This window comes from Anomaloglossus baeobatrachus, chromosome 1 (assembly GCF_048569485.1).
Source record: "Anomaloglossus baeobatrachus isolate aAnoBae1 chromosome 1, aAnoBae1.hap1, whole genome shotgun sequence".
Classification (NCBI taxonomy): domain Eukaryota; kingdom Metazoa; phylum Chordata; class Amphibia; order Anura; family Aromobatidae; genus Anomaloglossus; species Anomaloglossus baeobatrachus.
In genome coordinates this window covers 482,765,433-482,790,899 of record NC_134353.1, presented here as the reverse complement: position 1 = coordinate 482,790,899, position 25,467 = coordinate 482,765,433, and the positions used below count along the sequence as shown (strand labels likewise).

General features: G+C 44.8%; 1 protein-coding gene across 3 annotated transcripts in view; it reads left to right on the top strand.

Moving 5' to 3' along the window:
- HOMER3 (homer scaffold protein 3) overlaps positions 1–25,467 on the top strand; it is a 229,917-nt gene that overhangs the window by 144,700 nt on the left and 59,750 nt on the right. For all 3 annotated transcript variants that reach the window (XM_075315124.1, XM_075315132.1, XM_075315140.1), the window contains one exon: positions 19,256–19,377. In XM_075315124.1, coding sequence (XP_075171239.1) covers positions 19,256–19,377 — 122 coding nt within the window. The remainder of the gene's footprint in view (positions 1–19,255; positions 19,378–25,467) is intronic.

Below are 25,467 nucleotides of genomic sequence, written 5' to 3'. Positions count from 1 at the left end.
GCACGCAAACGCATGTGAACGCTGGCATGCTGATAGACAGGATCCTGCTTGCTCTACTGAGCATGCCTACAAACCAGCCTCGCGTGATCAGTCTCTCTCTCCCCCGCCCTCTCTCCCCTCCCTCTCTCCTCCTCCCTCTCTCCCCCTCCCTCTCTCCTCTCTCCCCCGCCTGAGAGCGGAGGACGCTCGTAACCTAGGTATATATCGGATAACCGCGGGCTTAGTTACCTGATGTTTACCTTGGTTACGTGTGCAGGGAGCTGGCAGCTCTGCTCCTAGCAGCTGCAGACGCTCATAACCAAGGTAAATATCGGGTATCCAAGCAAGTTACCCGATGTTTACCTTGGTTACGAGCCTCCGCAGCTGTCAGATGTCGGTTCCCAGTCTTTAACGTTCAGTTCCCCTCACTCCCGATCACATGACTCTAATGCCCGCCCATAAACTTAAAGTGACAGGATCCTGCAAAATAACACATGCGTTTGCATGCGTTTTTCTTTCCAAAAACAGGATCCGCTTTTGCAGCAAAAAAACGTTCATGACGCATGCTAAAAAAACGTAGTGTGAAAGCAGCCTTACATACAGGCTGAATATTTGTATGACCCCTCATTTATATCACATCCATACATACATTAGCAACACTTTTCTCTTTTCTGAATGGTGCAGACAGTTTGTTGTAAGCATCATCCTATCCTTTTTATTGCAGTTATGTATGTTTTTCTTTTTTCCCACCTATTTCTACTATACTTCCTGTCATTTTTATTTCCTTGTCCTATTGAGCTCCATTTGCCTGTACTTCCCACACCCACCTAAACTGCTTTCTATAATGCTGGAGTGATGGACCTTGGCACTTCCACAGACTGGCAGTGTCAAGTCCTGGCATTCAGGCATCCTCCACTGCGCCAGACGCTGGAGAAGCCTACTGGATTAACCACTGCTATCTCAGGGCATTGAACAGATGGGCGAAAAACTCTGTTGGTTTTAAACAAGCTGTTCCGCGATTATTGCTTTGGAACTTCTAATAGACATCGAGCGAAAGCACAGAGAAAAAAACCAGTCTTTAAACCAACTTCATTAATGATTTGAAATACTCCTCAACATTGAAATTTCAGGAACAAGAAGGAAAAATCGTGGAATCTTAGAAATCACAGGATGATAAACACGTTAATGCTATACAAACGAAGAAAAAAAATGGAAACATTTCAAAACCTCTTGATTTATTTGCGTATGAGCACGATGCACAGAAATACACACTTGGCATATTATCAATGAAGTCATTAATGGTTGTTTGAGGAATGTTCAGCCACACTGAATGGACTTAGGTATGAAAATCATTAAGATCTGCTACTGGTGTCGGAGATGTGCTCGATGGGAGACAAGTCTGGAAACGCTGCAGGCAATTGTAAATGTTTAGGCTACACAAGCTCCTCACAGTAGCAGGAGCATTATTTGGCTTGGCGTTGTTTTGAAAAATGGCTACTGGGACACTGTCACATTCTCTTGTGAAGACCTCTTCAAGAGGTTTTCCACATTGTCTCCAGACCAGTCTTTGGCTATCAATGCATCAAAGACAAAGGTTGGACTCATCGCTGAAAAGAATAGACCTCCGTTCCAGTCTTGCTCTGCACCATGACAGCCTTTGAGAGGGGCGGCATGAGGTAAATGAAGCACCTGTAGCTGGTTTCTCGTAGCCCATGGTTGTGCAAGTGCCTTTGGATGGTTTGTCTAGACACTCTTTGACTCCTTTGTCTTGGTATGTGGTGTCTGATTTCACTTGCATACAGAACGGATCACTACGTGCTATTCTTCGAATCTGGTGAGAATACCTGGGTAATGCCACATAGAGGCCATCATGAGGGAACATTTTGAAAATTCTGTTTCCTTTTTTTTATTATTGGCTTGTCATTAACATGTCTATAATTTCCATAAGTTCATGATGTTTCCTTCTTGGTCTGCAACTCAAATGTTGTGTAGTGTATGTATATACAGTGCTCAGCACAAATGAGTACGTTGCCTTTGAAAAGTAGGATTTTAATTGATATCGCAGTAAACACTAAATTTTGACAAGACTGAGTTTCATAGAACATGTCCTAACCCATAACATGAAAGTATGGTTAAAGGGAATCTGTCATCAGGTTTTTAAGACCTAATCTGAGAGCAGCATATTGTAGGGGCAGAGATCCTAATTCCAGCGCTGTGTCACTTACTGGGCTGCTTTGTGTAGTTTTGATAAAATTACTGATTAATCAGCAGTAGATTATCATTAGAGGACTACTTGGCCTGCTGCCAGGTAGTCCAGCATATTCATGAGCTCTGCCTAACTGCTAGATTTGCAGCAGAGGAAACATTGATGTTATCAAAATAACAGCAAACAGCTCAGTAAGTGACACATCGCTGGAATCAGGGTCTCTGTTCCTACATTATGCTGCTCTCAGATGGGGGAGCAAAACCTGGTGGCAGATTCCTTTGTAATGTTCATACAAAATCTGCACTTGTAGTCAAATTAGTTGATACAAAAATGAATACACCCCACATCAAAAACTACATCTGGTATTTTGTATGAACTACATGATTTTTAAGGACAGCACCAAGTCTTCTAGGCATGGAATGAACAAGTTGGAAACATTATTACAACACCTATCTTTTTCCATTCTTCAAGAACAACTTCTTTTAGAGACTGGATGTTAAATGGAGAGTAATGGTCAACATGTCTCTTCAGAATTCCCCATAAGTGTCTCAGTTTGGTTTAGATCAGGAGACATACTTGGCGACCAGTGGCGTAACTAGAGTCTGGTGGGCCCCGATGTAATATTTTGGCCTGGGTTCCCCCCTGCATGTCTGCATGTTAGTCAGATGTATGGGACTTTGTAGCATTCTAAATCCTTTAAAGATATATATTTTTATATTTTATCCCCCTCCCATTATGTGGTAATACCTCCATCCTGTACCACGATCCTGTGCCCACCATCCAGGGTCCATCATGGTATATATGCCCCCCCCATCCTGGTATATATGACCCCAATTCTGGGCCCATCCTGATATATCCTCATGTGCAGCACCATGGAGTTAACAGTGCTATAAATATAATAATAATAATATGTCCCTATTCTAGTACATACAGTTGAAACCAGAAGTTTACATACACTATCTAAAAAGACATATCTGCATGTTTTTCCCACTATCTGACATGAAATCAGAATAAACCTTTCTTACTTTAGGTCCATTAGGAACCAAAAATTTTTATACTTGCCAAATGCCAGAATAACGAAAGAGAGAATGTTTTAAGGCATTTGTATTACTTTCTGGAAAGTCAAAAGTTTACATACACAAAGGGTACTATGCCTTTAAACAATATGGGACGGCCCATATGATGATGTCATGTCTTTGGAAGATTCTGATAGGTATATTGGCAACATCTGAGTTAATTAGAGACACACCTGTGTATGTATTTTATTGCACACCTGAAACACATGGCTTATTTGTGTAGCATCATGGGAAAGTCATAAGAAATCCGCCAAGATCTCAGGAAGAGAATTGTGGACTTGCACGAGTCTGGTTCATCCATGGGTACAATTTCCAGATCAAAAAGAAGGAGCCAGCACGATTTCTATACTGTATTTGTTGATAAAATAGAGATTTTTGGCAAAACATTGCAATATTTTGAGCCACCCCGCCAACGTCACGGCAAATCCCATGGGGCAGTCCTACACTAAATATTATATTTTGTTTGGGGTGCCATATGGCCTCACACATCTAATGCAGAACTGCTTGAGGCCGCACTTACCTGGTGCTTTTCATTCCCGTACCCGTGACTGAGTCACAGCTGTGGGCGGGACAGGCCCAGGCAAGTGCTGCTAAGATTATTTTATCAACAAATACAGTATAGAAATCATGCTGGCTCCTTCTTTTTGACAATTTCCAGATACCTGAAGGTGCCTTATTTATCTGTACAAACAATTATAAACAAGTACAAACAAGATAGCAATGTTCAGCCATTATACTGCTCAGGAAGAAGACGGTTTATGTCTACCAGAGATGAACGTGCTTTGGTCAGACATGTGCATATCAACCCAAGAACATAAAGACCTTGTGAAGATGCTAGCGGAAGCTGGTAAAAAATTGTGTCATTATCCACAGTAAAACGAGTACTGTATTCACATCGGCTGAAAGGCCACTCTGCCAGAAAGAAGCCATTGATCCAAAAGAAAACGATAAATACATGTGTTGTCAATATAAAGGACTGGCACATGACTTATTTCTTCCAAAGACAATACTAAGGACCAGGGGGCACTCACTGCGAGTGGAAGAAAAGCGATTCTGGCAGCTAAATAGGAAAAGGGTTCTTTACAGTTAGAGCAGTAAGATTGTGGAATGCCCTACCACAAGAGGTAGTAATGGCAGATACTATAACAGCTTTTAAAAAAGAGCTCGATGATTTCCTCAGTACACAAAACATTGTTAGTTTTAAATGACTTAATGACAAAATGTAGAATTGGTGGAGGAAGGTTGAACTAGATGGACCTAGGTCTTTTTTCAACCTATGTAACTATGTAACTACAAAACATAAAAAAGCCAGATTAATGTTTGCAAGTGCATAAATGAACAAAGACATGTCTTGGGGTCTGATGAAACTAAAATTTAACTGTTTGGCCATAATGACCATCGTTATGTTTAGAGGATAAAGGGAGACGCTTTGAAGTCTAAGAACACCATCCCAACTGTGAAACACGGGGGTGGCAACATCATGTTGTTTTGCTGCTTGAAGGACTGGTGCCCTTAACAAAATTGAAGGCATCATGAGGAAAGAAGATTATGTGGAAATACTGAAGTAGCATCTCAAGACATCAACCAGGAACTTAAAGCTTGGGCGGAAATGGGTCTTCCAAATGGACAATGACCCAAAGCATACTGTCAAACTGGTTACAAAGTAGCTTAAGGATAACAAAGTCAATGTTTTGGAGTGGCCATCAAAAAACCCTGATCTCAATAATATTGAACATTTATTGGCAAAGGTAAAAAGGTCGGTGCGTGCAAGGTGACCTACAAACAGGCTCAGTTACACCAGTTCTGTCAGGAGAAATGGGCCCAAATTTCTACCAACTATTATGAGAAGCTTGTGGAAGGAGATCCAAAGTGTTTGACCCAAGTCATACAGTTTAAGGATAATGGTACCAAATATTAATGAAATGTATGTAAACTTTTGATTTTGCAGAAAGTAATAAAAATGCCTTAAAACATTCTCTCTCTCATTATTCTGGCACTTAGCAAATAGAAATAATTTTGGTTCCTAATTGACTTAAAACAGGAAAGGTTTATTCTGATTTCATGTCAGATAGTGAGAAAAACATGCAGATGTGTATTTTCAAATAGTGTATGTAACCTTCTCGTTTCAACTGTATGTCCCAAATCCTGGTATATATGTTCTCACCTTGGGCCCATCCTGGTATATATGGTCTCTATCTTGGTATATATGTCTTCATCCTGGTATTATGACCTCAATCCCGGTATATATGGCCCAGTTGCTGTTATATATGTCCCAAATCCTGGCATATATGTCCTTTACCCTGGTATATATGTCCACCATCCTGGGCCCCATTCTGGTATATATCTATACATATAAAAGCCGATGTGATTACTCGTAGTTACTCGCTAATCCCTCCCCTCCATGTGACATCATCACAGCCGATGTGATTACTCGTCCTACACATAATCTTCACCTCATCCAGCACCATGACAACCAGCACAGCAGAATCCTGCATACACTGAGCTGATCATGTGACCCCTGACTCCTCCCCTCCATGTGACATCATCACACACATCTCAAGCTGAGCTGAATGAGCCAATGAAAGACAAAGGCCACGTAATGCTAAATTGCAACTCCCAGCATTTTTCACGTCATGTTTTGTTGCCAGTCGAAAATTATCAAACTTCCTTTACACGTAATTCAACCACTTCAACACTACTGAATGTTATCATTATTAACTTTAGTTTAATTAATCACCAGCAGCGTTAATTAGAAAGGAATGGGCGTGCCGAGCGTTAGCGCTGGCTGGGAACAGCTAGTATATATATATGTCCCCCAGCCTGAGCCTGATCCTGGTGTGTGTGTATATATATATATATATATATATATATATATATATATATATATGTGTGACGCCCCTGGACTGTCAGGTCGTCACAGGGTGTTGTACAATCTACCCTCCCTTTCAATATCCACCTCCTTCTTGGTTATGGGTCCCCAACTACATGGTGCTGCCTACATCAGCTAATTAAAGTCCTAGGTACACTCTGCACCATACCCACCAGACACACCAGCGGACGGCCTGAGTGGAATAGGGCCGCCCACTTGGGAGGGTTGGTTAGGGGAGGTCAGGAGTGTCAGTAGTAGTGAGGAGAAGTGTTTTGGACGTGAAGGAGAGAGGAGGTCAGGAGCCGGGCTCCTAGGAAGCTATCTAGGTGGCAGACGGTGGTCTGGGCCTAGAGGAGCTGGACCCCAGGTTGCAGGGGATCGTGGCAAGGGGCACGGAACTGTCGAGGAGGACAGCCGGCGGCCTTGCACCATCACCGGGCTGGGACCAGGGCACGACGGGGTACGTGGACCCTAGGTCAGGGAGTAGCTTCAGGCAATCTGACAATTTACCCGACGAGAACAGAGCCTTCAAGATCCACTCTCGACCCGCTCCAAAATCGGGATACTAGCGCAACGAGGGGGATAGGACTTTCCACTCAAACGGTCTAGAAAATCCCAAGTGTGAACCCTGAGAGCAAGCTCCCACACTTAGCCATAGTGGGGAGCGGGACCCGGCAAGTTCCATACTACCGGGACCAACAGAGAAGTAAACTTAGTGCCAGGAGGCAGGTCACAGATCACCAGGCAGCACCATTGGGGATGGGACCCGAACTAAGCTCCCCTCAGCGGCAGCAGTATCCAGAACTTTGGTTTATGCAGTTGTCGATGTCAGCTTAATGTACTGAGTACGAAAGTAACCCCTTCGCTCCCCACGGCACCCCCAAACACCATCACTGAGTCCCGGGGCTCCCCCCTACACGTGGAGGGTTCTAATACCTGGCTGCTCCATTCCTACACCCCGGGTACTCCCAAGTGCAGCGGTGGTACTCCAAATTACCACATACCATGGGTGGCGTCACGAATTTTAATACAATCCCCTGTAAGTACCCCCTTCATTTGAGTGGCCGCACGACCCCCGGGTCCGGAGACCCCTCGAGCCACCGCAGATCCGGATCCGAGCAGCCCTGCTGGCACGGGGGCGTCGCATTTTATATATAATATATATATATATATATATATATATATATATATACATATGTCCCCCTGCCTGAGCCTGGGCCCCATCCTTGTATATATATGTCCCCCAGCCCGAAAGCTGGGCCCCATCCGGGTGTGTATGTGTATATATATATATATATATATATATATCCCCCAGCCTGAGTCTGGGCCCCATGGAATATATATATACACGTGTCCCTTAGCCTGAGCCTCATACTGCATTAAAACAAACATCATTGTCACGGCCAGGTGGACGGGCAGACCCAGGAGGTGGATCCACTGGGCCGAACTCCTAGATGGTAGTAAAGAGTCCGGTAGCTGGAGCACTATAAACAGCAGAACAGTCCGTGCACACGAGTATAGCGGAGAAGTCCCTGGGACCACGGAGTCAAGGGTGGTAGTCCGGGTGACGCAGCTCTGGTTCGGAAGCCGAGATGATGTCAGGCGGGGTCCGGAACCTTTGGAGCGAGGTGATGAGTCACCGCAGGGATCCGGGATGGTGCGGACTGTCAGGATGGCAGATGGACAGCGTTCGGGGTTCGGGATACGGCAGGACTGGATGGCGAGGCAGGCACGGCTCTACGAGAGAGATAGGTAAGTACATGCACAGAAACACCAGGAGACCTGACTCCTAGCTTAGGAAACACGAAGATCAGGCCCCGCCCCCTTGGACAATAACCCCCTTTATACCCTGTACCTGTTTAGCCTCATTTCCTGTTAATGGACGCTGGCCCTTTAAGAAAGGGTCAGTGACCGCGCGCGCGCCCTAATGCGCATGCGCGCCGCCCGGGTGCCAGAAGCCAGGGAAGGAGGCTGCGAGGAGGACGCAGGGGAGCCGGCCAGGGCCTGGGAAGCCGTCGGGCGCCGGGATCGGGGACCAGGGGGCCTGGGAAGGACGGGCACCGGAGGCTGGAGAGCGGGGAGCGTGGCAGGTGAGCCGGGGAGCGGGGGTGAGGACCCGGGGAGCGTGACAGTACCCCCCCCCCCACGCCCCCCTCCCCGCAACCGGGACATGAAGGCACGGATCAGAGGAGTGCCCACGTTCTCCCTGGGCTCCCAGGACCTATCCTCAGGACCATACCCTTCCCAGTCCACCAGGAAGAACTGTCGACCTCGTACGGTCTTCATGGCCACGATATCCCTTACCGCATAGATGTCGTCATCGGCAATAGGTGGAGGAGCCGGACTGGCAGCAGCGGAGAAGGGACCAAGGACAACCGGCTTGAGCAGGGAGACGTGGAATGAGTTGGGTATCCTCATCGTGGCCGGGAGCTGTAGCTTGTAGGAGACCTCATTGATCTTGTTGAGGACTTTAAACGGCCCAATGTAGCGAGGACCCAGCTTGTATGATGGTATCTTCAGGCGGACGTACTGGGAAGCAAGCCAGACGAGATCTCCAGGAGAGAAACACGGAGGGTCCAGACGTTTCTTGTCAGCGTGTCTTTTCATCCGCAGGGAAGCACGCCCAAGGGACGCTTTGACAGAGTCCCAAATGGTTGCAAAGTCACGGGCTACTGTATCTGCAGCAGGGACATCCGAAGAAGGAGATACAGGCAATGGGATGGAAGGCTGAAGTCCGTAAACGACATGGAAGGGAGAGCTGGAGGAGGACTCACTGACGTGGTGGTTGTGGGAGAATTCAGCCCAGGGAAGAAGAGCGGACCAGTCGTCGTGATGGGCGTTAACATAGTGACGTAAGAAAGAGGTCAAGATTTGATTGACCCTCTCTACCTGGCCATTAGACTGAGGATGGTATGCAGATGAAAAGTCCAGAGTCACTCCCAGATGTTTACAGAGAGCCCTCCAGAAGCGGGAGGTGAACTGAGTTCCTCTGTCGGATACGATGTGTAATGGAAAGCCATGCAAGCGGAAGATGTGTTGTATATAGGCGTCCGCGAGTTCCTGAGCAGAGGGCAGTCCAGCCATAGGGACGAAATGGGCCATTTTAGAGAACCGATCCACCACGACCCATATGACTGTGTGTCCGGAGGACAATGGCAAGTCCGTAATAAAGTCCATTGCTATGTGTTGCCATGGAACTGACGGTATCGGCAGAGGCAGAAGACGGCCATATGGGAGGTGTTTGGGCGTCTTGTTCCTGGCACAAGAGGTACAGGCGGATACAAAAGCAGCGACGTCCGTGCGAAGGGATGGCCACCAGTAATGACGTACAATCGCACCCCATGTCTTTTTCTGACCAGCATGACCGGCTGTTTTCGAGGCATGTCCCCAGTGTAACACTTTTTCCCTGTTTACCTCGGAGACATAGGTCTTCCCAGGCGGTATCTGGGCCAGGGTGACAGGGGCCACTGGAATGATTTTACTAGGACAAATGATGGGTTGGGTAGTCTCTTCCTCCTGCTCCATGGGCATGAAAGACCTGGACAAGGCATCAGCACGTACATTCTTGTCCGCGGGTCGGAAGTGAAGCTGGAAATCAAACCTGGCAAAGAATAGGGACCACCTGGCTTGCCGTGGGTTCAGTCGCTGAGCGGACCGCAGGTATTCCAAGTTCTTGTGGTCCGTGTAAATAATCACGGGGTACACTGCCCCTTCCAGGAGGTAGCGCCATTCCTCCAAGGCCAGTTTGACTGCCAAGAGCTCTCGGTCACCGATGGTGTAGTTGCGTTCAGGCGCTGAGAAGCCCTTGGAGAAGAATCCGCAAGTCACCATCTTCCCGGAGGAGGACTTTTGCATGAGCACTGCTCCGGCTCCTGAGGAGGAGGCATCCACCTCCAAGGTGAACTGGCGGTTTAACTCCGGACGGTGAAGTACAGGAGAGGAGGCAAATGCCCGCTTCAGAGAGCTAAACGCGGCGTCAGCCGCAGGTGACCAGTCCTTTGGATTAGCCTCCTTCTTAGTCAGGGCGGAGAGAGGAGCAGTCAAGGCAGAGAAGTGAGGTATAAACTGGCGGTAGTAGTTGGCGAACCCCAGGAAGCGTTGGATTGCCTTCTGTCCAGAAGGAGGAGGCCAGTTGAGAATGGCGGAGACCTTCTTGGGATCCATCTGCAGTCCGGTATCAGAGATGATGTACCCCAGGAAGGGGAGAGAAGACTGCTCAAAGACACACTTCTCATACTTCGCGTACAGACGATTCTCTCTCAGTCTTTGTAGAACCAGCTGTACGTTTTCTCTGTGGGTTTGGAGGTCCGGAGAGAAGACAAGGATGTCATCTAGATACACTACCACACAGATGTAGAGAAGGTCCCGGAACACGTCGTTCACCAGTTCTTGAAAGACAGCAGGAGCGTTACACAGGCCGAAGGGCATCACGCAATATTCATAATGTCCATCGCGCGTATTGAACGCGGTTTTCCATTCGTCACCAGAGCGGATGCGGACCAGATTGTAAGCACCCCGAAGATCCAGCTTGGTGAACACACGAGCTCCTCTAAGCCGGTCAAACAATTCGGGAATGAGCGGCAGTGGGTACTTGTTTTTTACGGTGATTTGATTCAAACCCCGGTAGTCTATGCATGGGCGTAAGTCGCCCTCTTTCTTCTTGACAAAGAAGAAACCTGCTCCAGCAGGAGAGGAGGATCTCCGAATGAACCCCCTTGCCAGGCTCTCTGAGATGTAAGCAGACATGGCCCTTGTTTCGGCTGGAGATAAAGGATATATCCGTCCTCGTGGTGGTGTTGTTCCTGGGAGCAGGTCGATGGCACAATCGTATGGACGATGTGGCGGCAGTACCTCGGATTCCTTTTTATCAAAAACATCTGCAAAGGACCAATAGGCCGAGGGCAGCCCCGGTAGGTTCTCTGGAACTGGAGGTCGTCGGATGGGTTGTATGGACTTTAGGCACCTCTCATGACACGAAGAGCCCCATCGGGTGATTTCGCCAGTGCCCCAACTGACTGATGGTTCGTGTGTCCGCAACCATGGAAGTCCCAGCAGGATCTGGTGGGACATGTGTGGGAGGACGTAGAAAGCGATGTTCTCGGTGTGAAGGGCACCGATACGCAGTTCGACCGGCCTGGTGATCCAGGAGATGGTGTCAGAGAGGGGTCTCCCATCCACCGAGGCAATCACTAGGGGCTTGTCGAGTGGAATAACAGGCACCCGGTACTTGTCCACCGTGGCCTGCTGGATGAAATTGCCTGCTGCCCCGGAATCGAGGTAGGCATCAGCCGTGAACCGCGTCTCTCCTGTTGTCACTTGCACTGTCCATGTAACCGGGTCAGAGAGAGTCCCAGCACCTAGGGTGGCCTCTCCTACCAACCCTAGGCTTTGGAGTTTCCCGGCCTCTCTGGACAGGAGCGTAGCAGGTGTGTGCCCTCACCGCAGTAAAAGCAGAGACCCTTGGCGAGCCGCTCTGCTCGGCGTTGTTCAGACTGACGCACTCGGTCGATCTGCATGGGCTCGTGGACGGGAGCCCCAGCTGTCGATGACTGAAGTACGGAGGGTTTCTGCGGAGGAGGGGAATGCCGTACCGGACGTCTCTCACGGGACGCTTCCTTGGATCGCTCCTGAAAGCGAATGTCCACTCGAGTCGCTAGGGCAATCAGGGCATCTAGGGTGGTCGGTACGTCACGACCCGCCAGCTCGTCTTTAATTCGCCCTGAGAGTCCTTCCCAGAAGGCGGCGGTTAGGGCCTCGTTGTTCCACCCTAGTTCTGAGGCCAGGGTGCGAAACCGGATCGCGTATTGACCCACCGTCAGAGTCCCCTGACGTAAGCGGAGAAGAGACGAAGCAGACGCGGAGGCGCGTCCGGGCTCATCGAAGGTGCCACGGAATGCCTGCAGGAAGTCCTGGATGTTCGTGGTCACAGGATCCCCCTTCTCCCACAAGGGGTTCATCCACGCCAGTGCCTCACCCTCTAGATGGGACATGATGAAGGCGACCTTGGCTTGGTCGGAGGCAAACAAATGCGGCAGCTGCGTGAAATGGAGGGAGCATTGGTTTAAGAATCCCCTGCAGGTCTTGGGGTCTCCGGCGTACCGGGGTGGTGAAGCCAACCGAAGTCTGGTGGTATCTGAAGAAGTCGCCACAGGAGCTGGAGCCGTGGCTTGACTAGTGGAAGCCCGGGATGTTGAAGTCGTAACTGCCGCTTGTAGCGTGTTCAGGCGGGCGTCCACAGAAGACATGAATTGCAGCATGCGGGTCTGAGTCTCACGCTGGCGTTGGAGTTCCTCCTGTATGGCTGCTAGTGCTGCAGCGGGATCCATGGCCTGATCTTACTGTCACGGCCAGGTGGACGGGCAGACCCAGGAGGTGGATCCACTGGGCCGAACTCCTAGATGGTAGTAAAGAGTCCGGTAGCTGGAGCACTATAAACAGCAGAACAGTCCGTGCACACGAGTATAGCGGAGAAGTCCCTGGGACCACGGAGTCAAGGGTGGTAGTCCGGGTGACGCAGCTCTGGTTCGGAAGCCGAGATGATGTCAGGCGGGGTCCGGAACCTTTGGAGCGAGGTGATGAGTCACCGCAGGGATCCGGGATGGTGCGGACTGTCAGGATGGCAGATGGACAGCGTTCGGGGTTCGGGATACGGCAGGACTGGATGGCGAGGCAGGCACGGCTCTACGAGAGAGATAGGTAAGTACATGCACAGAAACACCAGGAGACCTGACTCCTAGCTTAGGAAACACGAAGATCAGGCCCCGCCCCCTTGGACAATAACCCCCTTTATACCCTGTACCTGTTTAGCCTCATTTCCTGTTAATGGACGCTGGCCCTTTAAGAAAGGGTCAGTGACCGCGCGCGCGCCCTAATGCGCATGCGCGCCGCCCGGGTGCCAGAAGCCAGGGAAGGAGGCTGCGAGGAGGACGCAGGGGAGCCGGCCAGGGCCTGGGAAGCCGTCGGGCGCCGGGATCGGGGACCAGGGGGCCTGGGAAGGACGGGCACCGGAGGCTGGAGAGCGGGGAGCGTGGCAGGTGAGCCGGGGAGCGGGGGTGAGGACCCGGGGAGCGTGACAATCATATACTTACCTACTCCAGGGTCCTGTTGGCTCCAGCGCAGGCGGATCACATCGCTGTCATCATGCGCACAGGACATAAGAGCCCTGACGCTTAGGCTATGTGCGCACTTTGCGTTTTTTCATGTGTTTCCGCAGCGTTTTCAACTGCAGCTTTTTAATGCCAATATGCATGCGTTTTGATTTTCAAGCAAAGTCTATGGGAAAATAGGGATTTCTTGTGCGCACAATGCAGTTAAAAACGCAGCGTTTCAGTTGCAGAAAATTTGGCAAAAACTCAGCGTTTAAAAAAGCAGCATGTCAATTGTTTTTGCCATTTTGGCAGCGTTTTGCTAACATTAGAGTCAATGAGAAGTTGCAAAACGCAATCTACTTAAAAATTCGAGCGTTTTACATGCTTTTTTGATGCAGAAAGCATGCTTTTTGGATCAATTAAATGCTTGCGTTTTTGACAAAATATTAATGGCATGATATGTCCCTTTACACACACACACATAGTACGACAAATACATTCATGAAAATCAATAAATAAATGTAATTTTATGCATAAATATTAGCAAACAGTTATCATTTTAATAAAATAAACCATTTTATGTATGATTTTAATCTTGATATTTGTTATCATTTTTTTCCTTTTTTTTTTAATAGTTTGTATGTTTAAACTTTATTTAGCATTGTATTTATAGTTAAAACGCATCTGATTTTAAGCAGTGAAAAAGCATGTAAAACGCGGTAAAAACGCAAGCGTATTTATAGCGTTTTTGTTGTCAAAACAAAATTTGACAAAGACAATTCCTGCCAGAGGATGCAGTTAGAACTGCAACTAACTCAACACAAAGTGCGCACATAGCCTTAGCGATGACGTCACCACACTGAGACTCTGATGTCCTGCGTGTGTGGTCAGTGCTGTCATCAGCAGCAGTGCAGGGAGATTGTGTCTCCGGGCACTACCACAGTGGTTAGCTATATTGGAACACTGCGCACACTGATATAGTTAGCAGTAGCGTCAAGTGGGCCCCCTCTGAGCATGGGGCCCGGTAGCTACGCTACTGGCTGCAATGCATTTCAGCTGGGTGTGCGCCCTCGGACGCACATCTAGCTGAAGGACGCACAGGGGTAGGGGTCCTTTGTAGCCCCCAGGTCTGGTCACAGTCGCTACGCCCCTGTTGGCGACTGAATCACTTTCACCCTGTTCTTCTTCAGAAATGCAACACTTGTGTTTTGGATCATTGTCATGTTGGAAAGTGCGCGTCTACCAAGAGCAAGGAGTGATGGAAGCATTTTCTCTTTCACTATAGAGCAGTACATTGTTAATTCATGATACCTTCAACTAAATATATCTCTCCAACACCATGCAGTCCCACATAAGCGAACTGCCACCTGCATGTTTCATTATAGACCGCATTCATTTTTCTAAATTAATTTTTGAAATGTGGGGCTACATGAGTGCTCTTGGTGTCAGGGAGCAACATTTCATTGATGGCATCATGAATTCACAAATATACTGCTCTATCTTGAAAGAGAAGATGGCCTTGGTAGACGTGGATTTTTCAAAATGTTCTGTGAAACTCAGTCTTTTGGAAATTGTTCTTATGTTTAGTGAGATATTGATTACAATTTTAGTTTTCAAATGGGGTTAAGGCAAAGCACTATATACTGTATATATATACACAGTACAGACCAAACGTTTGGACACACCTTCTCATTCAAAGAGTTTTCTTTATTTTCAGTACTCTGAAAATTGTAGATTCACATTGAAGGCATCAAAACTATGAATTAAAACATGTGGAATGAAATACTTAAAAAAGTGTGAAACAACTGAAAATATGTCTTATATTCTAGGTTCTTCAAAGTAGCCACCTTTTGCTTTTATTATTACTTTGCACACTCTTGGCATTCTCTTGATGAGCTTCAAGCGATAGTCACCGGAAATGGTTTTCTAACAGTCTTGAGATGCTTAGCACTTTTTGACCCTTTTGCCTTCACTCTGTGGTCCAGCTCACCCCAAACCATCTTGATTGGGTTCAGGTCTGGTGACTGTGGAGACCAGATCATCTGGCGTAGCACCCCATCACTCTCCTCCTTAGTCAAATAGTCCTTACACAGCCTGGAGGTGTGTTTGGGGTCATTGTCCTGTTGAAAAATAAATGATGGTCCAACTAAACGCAAACCGGATGGAATAGCACGCCGCTGCAAGATGCTGTGATAGGCATGCTGGTTCTGTATGCCTTCAATTTTGAATCCCCAACAGTGTCACCAGCAAAGCACCCCCACACCATCACACCTCCTCCTCCATGCTTCACGGTGGGAACCAGCCATGTGGAGTGCATCCGTTCATCTTTTCTACAAAGACACGATGGTTGGATCCAAAGATCTAAAATTTGGACTCATCAGACCAAAGCACAGATTTCCACTGGTCTAATGTCCATTCCTTGTGTTCTTTAGCCCAAACAAGTCTCTTCTGCTTGTTGCCTGTCCTTAGTAGTGGTTTCCTAGCAGCTATTTTACCATGAAGGCCTGCTGCACAAAGTCTCCTCTTAACAGTTGTTCTAAAGAGGAGAAGGTGTGTCCAAACTTTTGGTCTGTACTGTATATATATATATATAATATATATATATATATATATATATATATATATATAAAATCATTGAAGCGGTATGCCACAAAATTGTACAAGGTGGATTTATAGTGAAAATAAATATTTCCTTATTATTTCTGATTAGATACGTCGTATCAAGATAGTGTACCTAAGATTATTGTCATGCATGAATTTATTTAGAAATAAGCTATTGTGCGATATCATCTTTTGTGGATTGAAATGATGTTACATTGCTGCAGGAAGTCAACGTGAGACACGAGGACCAGTAGGGCGGTGGGGGTTATCAATCTTTTACATATTTAAGTACACAGACTAATCAATTTCTCATAGCCGTGCCTGTCAATTATTTTCCCTAATGTCTTTGGCTCAGCTGTGCTGTCCATGTGAAACTCTTAATTTATCCTTTAAGAGCCTGCAGCAACTTACCAGCGTTGACTGGGTTAAATAAGACAATTTCCAGAGGATGTGTTTAACCCTTACATGTCATTTGTCTATCATAAAAAAATTAGTATTACAGAGACTTAATTAGGGCTAATTTTAGGATCTGCACTATATTAGATGTACAGTTCATGACATTTTTTTTAACAAATTGAATATGGTACATTGAAGCAAACATATATACAGTGGATATAAAAAGTATACAGCCCTGTTAAAATGATTGCTTTTGACATATAAAATTCATGCCATGAAGAATAATATCAGAACGTTTTTCACCTTTAGTGTCATCTGTACAATTTAAAAAAAAATTCAACTAAAATGTTTTGGGGAGGAAAAGGAAAAATACCAACATAAAATAATGTGGTTGCATAAATATGCACACCCTTAAATTAATACTTTGTTGAAGTACCTTTTGAATTTATGACAGCATTCAGTCTCTTTGGGTTGAGACGATCAGCATAGCACATCTAGCTTTTGAAATCTTTGCACACACTTCCTTACAGTAACGCTCCAAATCTGTCAGATTGAGAGAGCATCTCCTGAGTACAGCCCTCTTTTTATAGCCACTATAGCATCTTGGCAATATTCTTAGTGAATTCTGAAATTAAAGGGGTATTCCCATGTCCAAGATCCTATCCCAATAAGTAATAGGTGTAATAATAATAATATTAGCAAATACCTCAAATTAGAAATGTAGTATAGTTCTCCTAATATAGCCATGTCTCTTACCTCATGTGCAGGGCATTGCAGCTTAGGTATCCATAGTTACGGCCACAAACAACTAACTGACTAGCTGTCACAATATGAGTTGACGTAACCATGGATACCTAAGCTGCAATGTCCTGCACATGAGGTAAAAGACATGGCTATACAAACGTGGTCAAAATTGTTGGTACCCCTCATTTAATGAGAGAAAAACCCACAATGATCACAGAAATACCTTGAATCTGACAAAAGTAATAATACATAAAAAAAACTATGAAAATTAACAAATGAAAGTCAGACATTGCTTTTCAACCAGGCTTCCACAGAATTTTTTAAAAAAAATAAAACTCATGAAATAGGCCTGGAGAGAAATGATGGCACCTCTGAAAATAATGTGACAAAAGGGACATGTTAAATCAAGGTGTGTCCACTAATTAGCATCACAGGTGTCTACAATCTTGTAGTCAGTCAGTGGGCCTGTATATAAGGCTACAGATACTCACTGTGCTGTTTTGTGACATTGGTGTGTATCACACTCAACATGGACCTGATGAATCGAAGAAAAGAGTTGTCTCAGGAGATTAGAAAGAAAATTATAGACAAGCATATTAAAGGTAAAGGTTATAAGACCACCTCCAGGCAGCTTGATGTTCCTGTGACTACAGTTACACATATTATTTAGAAATTAAAGATCCATGGGACTGTAGCCAACCTCCCTGGACATGGCCGCAGTAAGAACATTTATGACAAATCAAAGAGGCGGATAATATGAATGGTAACAAAAGAGCCCAGAAAACTTCTAAAGACATTAAAGGTGAACTTCAAGCTCAAGGAACATCAGTGTCAGATCGCACCATCTGTTGTTGTTTGAGCCAAAGTGGACTTCATAGGAGACGACCAAGGGGGACACCATTGTTGAAAAAGATCAAAACATAAAAAAGCTAGACTAGAATTTGTAAAACTACATGTTGACAAGCCACAATGCTTCTGGGAGAATGTCTTATGGACAGATGAGACAAAAATGGAACTTTTTGGCAAGGCACATCAGCTCTATGTTCACAGACGGAAAAATGAAGCATAGCAAGAAAAGAACACTGTCCCTACTGTGAAACATGGAGGAGGCTCTATTATGTTCTGGGGTTGCTTGGCTGATCGGGGGCACCGGTGGATCGGGGGCACTTACCAAATCACACTTGCAGGAATCACTCTCCTCAGCTTTCACGGATGAACTGAAGCTGAGGGGAGTGGTCACCTACAGGTCACCAGCCCCAGATCCAAAGTGATTGGAGAGATTGGTCACAAGCCCGATCTCTCCAATCAGTGCTGGGGGCGGGTGAAACAAAGTTCACCCAGCTCCAGCCAGTGATCAGTGCTAGAGCTTGATATCACAGTGGCTGTGATTGGCTGAGCGGCGTTCGTTCGTGGGAGACACCACTCCTCCTGAGGTCAGCCAGAGGTTCCCTCCTCCCCTAATCTAAGGTTTTTGCACACTGATCGCAGCCATTGGGGCTCCGGGGCCGCGATTTCGCCATGACATACTGGGTACGTCATGGGTCGTTAAGTACCAGGTCACCATGACGTACCCACTATGTCATGGGTCGTTAAGGGGTTGATCAACAATTATTATTTCTTCTATGTTTTTCTATTTTTTATTTTTTACCCCCAAAATGCCGCCCCCCTGACATGTACCGCCCGGGGCGGACCGCCCCCTCCGCCCCCCCCCCCCTTGCTACGCCTCAGGGGTGCCATCATTTCTGTCCAGGTCAATTTCATGAGCTTTATTTTTAAAAAAAATTCTGCGGAAGCAGAAGAGCAATGTCTGACTTTCATTTCTTCTTTTTCAAAGATTTTTTACTTATTATTACTTTTGTCAGATTCAAGTTATTTCTGTGACCATTGTGGGTTTTTCTTTCATTAAACGACCAATAACTTTGAGCACATGTGTATCAGGAGAACTATACTACATTTCTAATTGGAGGTATTTGTTATTAATATTATTACACCTACTAGATATTGGGATGGGATCTTGGAGATGGGAATAACCCTTTAAGCTACCCATGCTCACCTGTGCAGAGCCACTGTGATATTAGATAAAAAGGCTTTAACATCCAATCAGCAAACGTGAGTTTGTATAGTTAAAATGCCATTTCTGGGACAGGTTGACTTTTTACCCCCTTCTATTGTCTATTGCAGAATATTATTCTAAATCAATTAAAGCCATAGATAACCATTGGGAATTTGGAGTAAAAAAAAAGTCACATATGGCTTACATAAAGATCTCTAGTTTAACATATTTTTGTCTCCGTAGATAGTACCTTCACCGATTATTAGTGCCAATGGACCAGGAGATGATAAGCTGTTCAGGAGCCAGAGTGCAGAGATGGAGCTCAGCACAGAACGAGAACGGGTGAAGAAGATGTTGTCAGAAGGGTAAATACATGCAGAATATATCCCAGTAATTACTTTGCTGAAATATGTCACTTCTCTAGTATGAAGGATGAGAGATCTTTTTTCTAAAGGCCAGTATTTTTTTCCTTGGATCATGTTTTTTCAGAGTTTTCTTGCATTTTGTTTTTACATTTTTCCAGCATTTTTGTGTCATCTTTTTCTACTGATATTTTCCATACATATCTTTTCTCTTAACTCTATTCAACAACAAAGAAACTGCTAACATTTTTTTAAGCAAAATGCAGGAAAAATGCTTAAAAAGATACCAAGGCATATTTTAGGTATCTTTTGAGCTTTCCCATTGGTTTCTGTTATAAAGTATAGACCGTTCTCTGAGCTGAAAAAGCCTGAAAAATGGTCTTCTCGCTTCTTTTAACCTCTTGACATATTTGGAAACCTGACGTGTTAAACAAAATTCCTGAACATTTGAGCTGCAAGATGTTTTAACATAGAAATGCATATGCTCATTCTTTTGTGCGTTTAGCAAGTACTTTTTCAGGTGGTTTTCAGAGTGAAACGTGCCTAAAAAAGATATTCACATACCATAAAGGAAGCTGGTCCTTCCAGATCACTGCTTATAGCTATATCGTATAATAAGAATAGCATTTCCATAATACCAAATCATACATCCTATCCAGAAGTTCCAGGTAAGCCATGTGCCAATGGGTCTCTACTCTACAGTCTCTGACGGAGGTTCTGTCGCTTATCCATGTTATGTAAATAAAAGCTTATAACCTGACTTTAAATTCATCCATTGGTTTTATAAATTACTCGTTTGAAAGCTGAAACCCTCCGAAATTTGGTTTAGGTTATGAAAATAAAGTTGCTGCAAAACTGAAATATTGATCATTTAATGAACACAGAAAGGTCAGAATAGTTGAGGCTGACCAAATAAATTTATTGACTTACAGCTCATTCAGACTTTTTTTTCATATGTGAGAAAATTGGAACCGAGTTTTGTCACTGTATTGTTTCATCTAAGTTTCATTAGTGTCACCAGAGTATCATCAAAGTTTGATTAGAGTTTCATTAGTTTTTCTCTGATGAGAACAAAACATTTTCAGCAGCTTTATCTATGAACCAGCCCATAAAAAACGCACACCACATGGATGGCATTCAAGTGGCTTTGAATTTTTTTTCACTGACCCATAGACTTTCAATGGCATTTTTGATATGGCACTCATATCAGCAATTTTCCATGCTCTTGTGGAATACTCTATCCCAAGAAAAAAATTGGACATGTGAATTACCCTACAGACTATTATAGGTACGAGTGCTATCTTTGAAAAAACACAGATAGAACTTAGATGTAAATGAGCCCTTAACTCCTTTACGATGAAGTACATACTGGTAGTTCCTTGGTCACCTCCCTCTGGTTACTGATGGCTCCAGCGGCGAGCCCCCCGACATCCCAGGACATGTCTGCTGATCTGATCAGCAGACATGTGTGCCAAACAGGTGCAGGTGAATTGGAGAGCCACCCTTGCCTGTTAAGTCCTTGGATCGTGCTGTCAAATACTGACAGACTTGTGTGGTTAACAGGTGCAGGTGGATCGGAGATCCACCCTTGCCTGTTAAGTCCTTGGATCGTGCTGTCAAATACTGACAGTGCAATTTAAATGGCCATGGCAGGGATCGTGTCATTGCCCGCTGCCATCAGTGGCCGGTGTTACGATCACGGGACGCCAATGCGTTGTTATGATAGCGCGGTGTCAGCTAATGACCCCTGACGTTGCCATGACTCGCTTTCTGTGAGAACCAACAGAGCACCAGCACTCACAGAAGATGAGCATATCTGCTGAGCAGAGCGATGCTGCTCTGATCATCAGAAATGCACAGGCGATTGGACATGCCAAAATTACGTTTTTTGGTTGCCACAACATTTGTTTAAAATGCGATAACAGGCGATCAAAACATCTACATATAGTATCTACACAAAAATGGTATAATTAAAAACATCAGTTCCAGACACAAAAAAAAGCCATCATTGAGCCCCAGATCCCAAAAAATCAGAATGCTACGGGTCTTGGAAAATGGTGACAAAAGTGCAATTCTTTTTTTGGACAAACGTCTGAATTTTTTTTCACCCGTTAGATAAACGTAAAAGTACTCAAGTTTGGTATCTACGAACTCGTACCAATGTAGGGCATCATACCGACACATTTGATTTACCATATAGTGAACATGGTGAATAAAAAACAACAACAAAACAATCGTGCAATTGCACTTTTTTCACTACTTCTCCACATTTGGAAATTTTTCCTGTTTTCAAGTACACTGTATGGTAAAACTAATGGATTCTGTTAGGTCCAGGTGGTGGATCCACTGGACCGAGCACCCCACCGGAGGCCTGGGTGCACAGTAGCCGGAGCACTAGCGTGGCAAGGACAGCGTCCCACAGGGGACAGGTAGAACAGAGTCACTGGGGCTTCAGAGTTCCTGGAAACAGTACAGGAATCCGGCACAGGTGCCGGGTAGGAATGTCAGGCAATGTCAGGTAAAAACTCACAAAACCAGGAGTGGGTAATAAATACAGAAGTGGTGCCCGTGTTTCTATTATACTTTTCCTCTGATTGTCCCACTCCTGGTTTTCCCTTACAGATACTGAGGTAAAAACTAACAAAACCAGGAGTGGGTAATAAATACAGAAGTGGTGCCCGTGTGTCTATTATACGTTTCCTCTGATTGTCCCACTCCTGGTTTTCCCTTACAGATACTGAGGTAAAAACTCACAAAACCAGGAGTGGGTAATAAATACAGGAGTGGTGCCCGTGTTTCTATTATACTTTTCCTCTGATTGTCCCACTCCTGGTTTTCCCTTACAGATACTGAGGTAAAAACTAACAAAACCAGGAGTGGGTAATAAATACAGAAGTGGTGCCCGTGTTTCTATTATTCGTTTCCCCTGATTGTGCCACTCCTGGTTTTCCCTTACAGATACTGAGGTAAAAACTAACAAAACCAGGAGTGGGTAATAAATACAGAAGTGGTGCCCGTGTGTCTATTATACGTTTCCTCTGATTGTCCCACTCCTGGTTTTCCCTTACAGATACTGAGGTAAAAACTCACAAAACCAGGAGTGGGTAATAAATACAGAAGTGGTGCCCGTGTTTCTATTATACTTTTCCTCTGATTGTCCCACTCCTGGTTTTCCCTTACAGATACTGAGGTAAAAACTAACAAAACCAGGAGTGGGTAATAAATACAGAAGTGGTGCCCGTGTTTCTATTATTCGTTTCCCCTGATTGTGCCACTCCTGATTTTGGCTTCAAATATTGAGGTAAAAAACTCACCAAATACTCAAAGTGTGCACGTGGCTTAAGGCTATGTAAGCACGCTGCACGCACGTTTTTTTTCTGACCAGAACGATGCAACGTTTTTGGCTCCAAAAAACGCACAAAAACGCACCCACAGGAAAAACGCATAAAAAAATCATATGCGTTTTTGGGTGCGTTTTGATGCATTTTTTTGCTGCGTTTTTGTCCAATGCATTCAATGGGTGAAAATCGCAGTGAAAAACACAAAAATAATTGACATGCTGCATGTTTGTGGTCACCACAAAGACAGGGCCAAAAAAATGCAATGTGCGGACAGCAAAAATAAAATCTCATAGACTTTGCTTGGGAAGGAAATTCATGCATTTTTTAAACCAAAACTGCACAAAAAAACACGCACAAAAACGCGGCAAAAAATGCAGCATGCGCACATAGCCTTACTGTTAACTGCAGTAGAGTTTTTCTACAAAATGATGTAGCGGAAAAAAAGAGTATATTCACATAGAGCAGATTTTTTTGCACATATTTCTGTGACGGTAGTATGTAGATATATTGCAGTAGCCTACGAATCATCCCATGTAGCTATCTAAGAAAAGATGCTCAAGAGTTGTTAATTCCTAGAAAATATAAGTATTCATTGGGAATGTTGACACGTTCTTTTAATTCCACATCAGCTCAGATCACCATTATATAATTATAACGGCTGCATTATTACACTGCCTATGTATTACGCTATCACACACACACTATATATTTGTACATGAATGTATGTTAACACATATTTTTGTTTTTAGGCTTCATATATTATGATACTGTTAAGTTTGTAAATCTCCTTTAGAAGATAAAGAATTACAATAGGCATAAGCCTGCAAGTGTTTTGTTGTCATTTTTATTAATTCCTTCAGGGACAGTTCTGGAGACAGTGGGGGATTGGGAACAACGCTCAAGGGGAGTGGCTTCGGAGTGGATGGGAACTTGTGGGCGGAGGTCCCGCAGGTTCTGGGTAGGGGTAATTAACGATGGAACGTTGTTACCCCTCACCTCGGGCCGGGTGGTCACGGCCGAGGTGGTCCTCTGGGCCGGTTTGGAGGTTACGGCCGGGGGGTTAGGAATGATGGTTTGCCTCTCGGACGGATCTATCGGTGTTTCTGGTTATACGGGTATATATATGTATAAGGTTAAGTTTAACAATTGAGTGGCATGTTGGGCCACAAGTTTGGTATACATATATACGGTAAAATAAAACTGTGGCCATTCCTGCAATAAAGTCGTGGTTCTCGTCTTCATTTAGGTAGATATGGTACGGGGGGTGTGTTTTACAGGATAACCTGCTTATCCCTTATAGATGCGTCAAGTTCTGGAGACAGTGGGGGATGGGGCTATGAATGAGTGCAGTGATTCTAGGAAAAAGCACAGCAAAGCTGGCCTACAAGGACATGTAAAGAGATGTACACCAGCCGCTGTGTTTATTTTTATCATTTTACTGACAGGTCTAAACTGGTGGACGCTTTCTATACATATACATCTGGGTAGGTCTAGAAGAATTTGGGCAGTGACAGGACACCAACACAATGTATTTGACACATTAAGCTTAGTGATGGGCGGTCTCGCAGATACCCGGAATCGACGGGTCCAACCGGGTTTAACCCCTTAGTGATGGAGCTAATTTTTACCTTAATGACCAGACCAAATTTTGCAATTCTGACCAGTGTCACTTCATGAGGTTATAACTCTGGAACGCTTCAACGGATCCCGGTGATTCTGAGATTGTTTTTTCGTCACATATTGGACTTCATGTTAGTACCAAATTTAGGACAATATTTTTTGTGTTTATTTATGAAAAAAAATGAATTTTGGCAAAAATTTTGAAAATTTAGCAATTTTCAACTTTTGAATTTTTATACCGTTAAACCAGAGATTTCTGTGACACAAAATAGTTAATAAATAACATTTCCCACATGTCTACTTTACATCAGCACAATTTTGGAAACAATTTTTTTTTTTGTTAGGAAGTTAGAGGGGTTCAAAGTTTATCAGTGATTTCTCATTTTTACATCAAAATTTACAAAACCATTTTTTTAGGGACCACATCACATTTGAAGTGACTTTGATAGGCCTAGATGACAGAAAATACCCAAAAGTGACACCATTCTAAAAACTGCACCCCCCAAAGTACTCAAAACCACATTCAAGAAGTTTATTAACCCTTCAGGTGCTTCACATGAACAAAAGCAGTGTGGAATGAAAAAAAGCAAAAATTAAATTTTACCTAAAAATGTTGCTCTAACCCAAATTTATTCACTTTTAGAAGAAATAACACAACAAAATGGACACCAAAACTTGTTCCCCACTTTCTTATGAGCACGCCGATACCCCACATGTGGTCAGAAACCTCTGTTTGGACAAATGGGAGGGCTCGGAACAGAAGGAGCAATATTTGAATTTTGGAAAGCAAATTTGGCTGAAATAGATTGCGGGCACCATGTTGCATTTACAGGTCCGCTAAGGTACCTAAACAGAAGAAACCCCTCACAAGTGACGCCATTTTGGAAACTAGACCCCTCAAGGCTTCTATCTAGGGGTATAGTGAGCATTTTGGATCCACAAGTACTTCACAGATTTTGTTAACGTTACGTTGTCATATTGAAAATTTTAATAATTTTCTCAAAAATGTTGCTTTAGCATCAATTTTCTCACTTTTTCAAGAGGTAATTCCAAAAAATTGAGCTCAAGGTTTGTTACCCACTTTTTTATGAGTGCGGTGATACCTCAGATGTGGTCTGAAACCTTTGTTTGG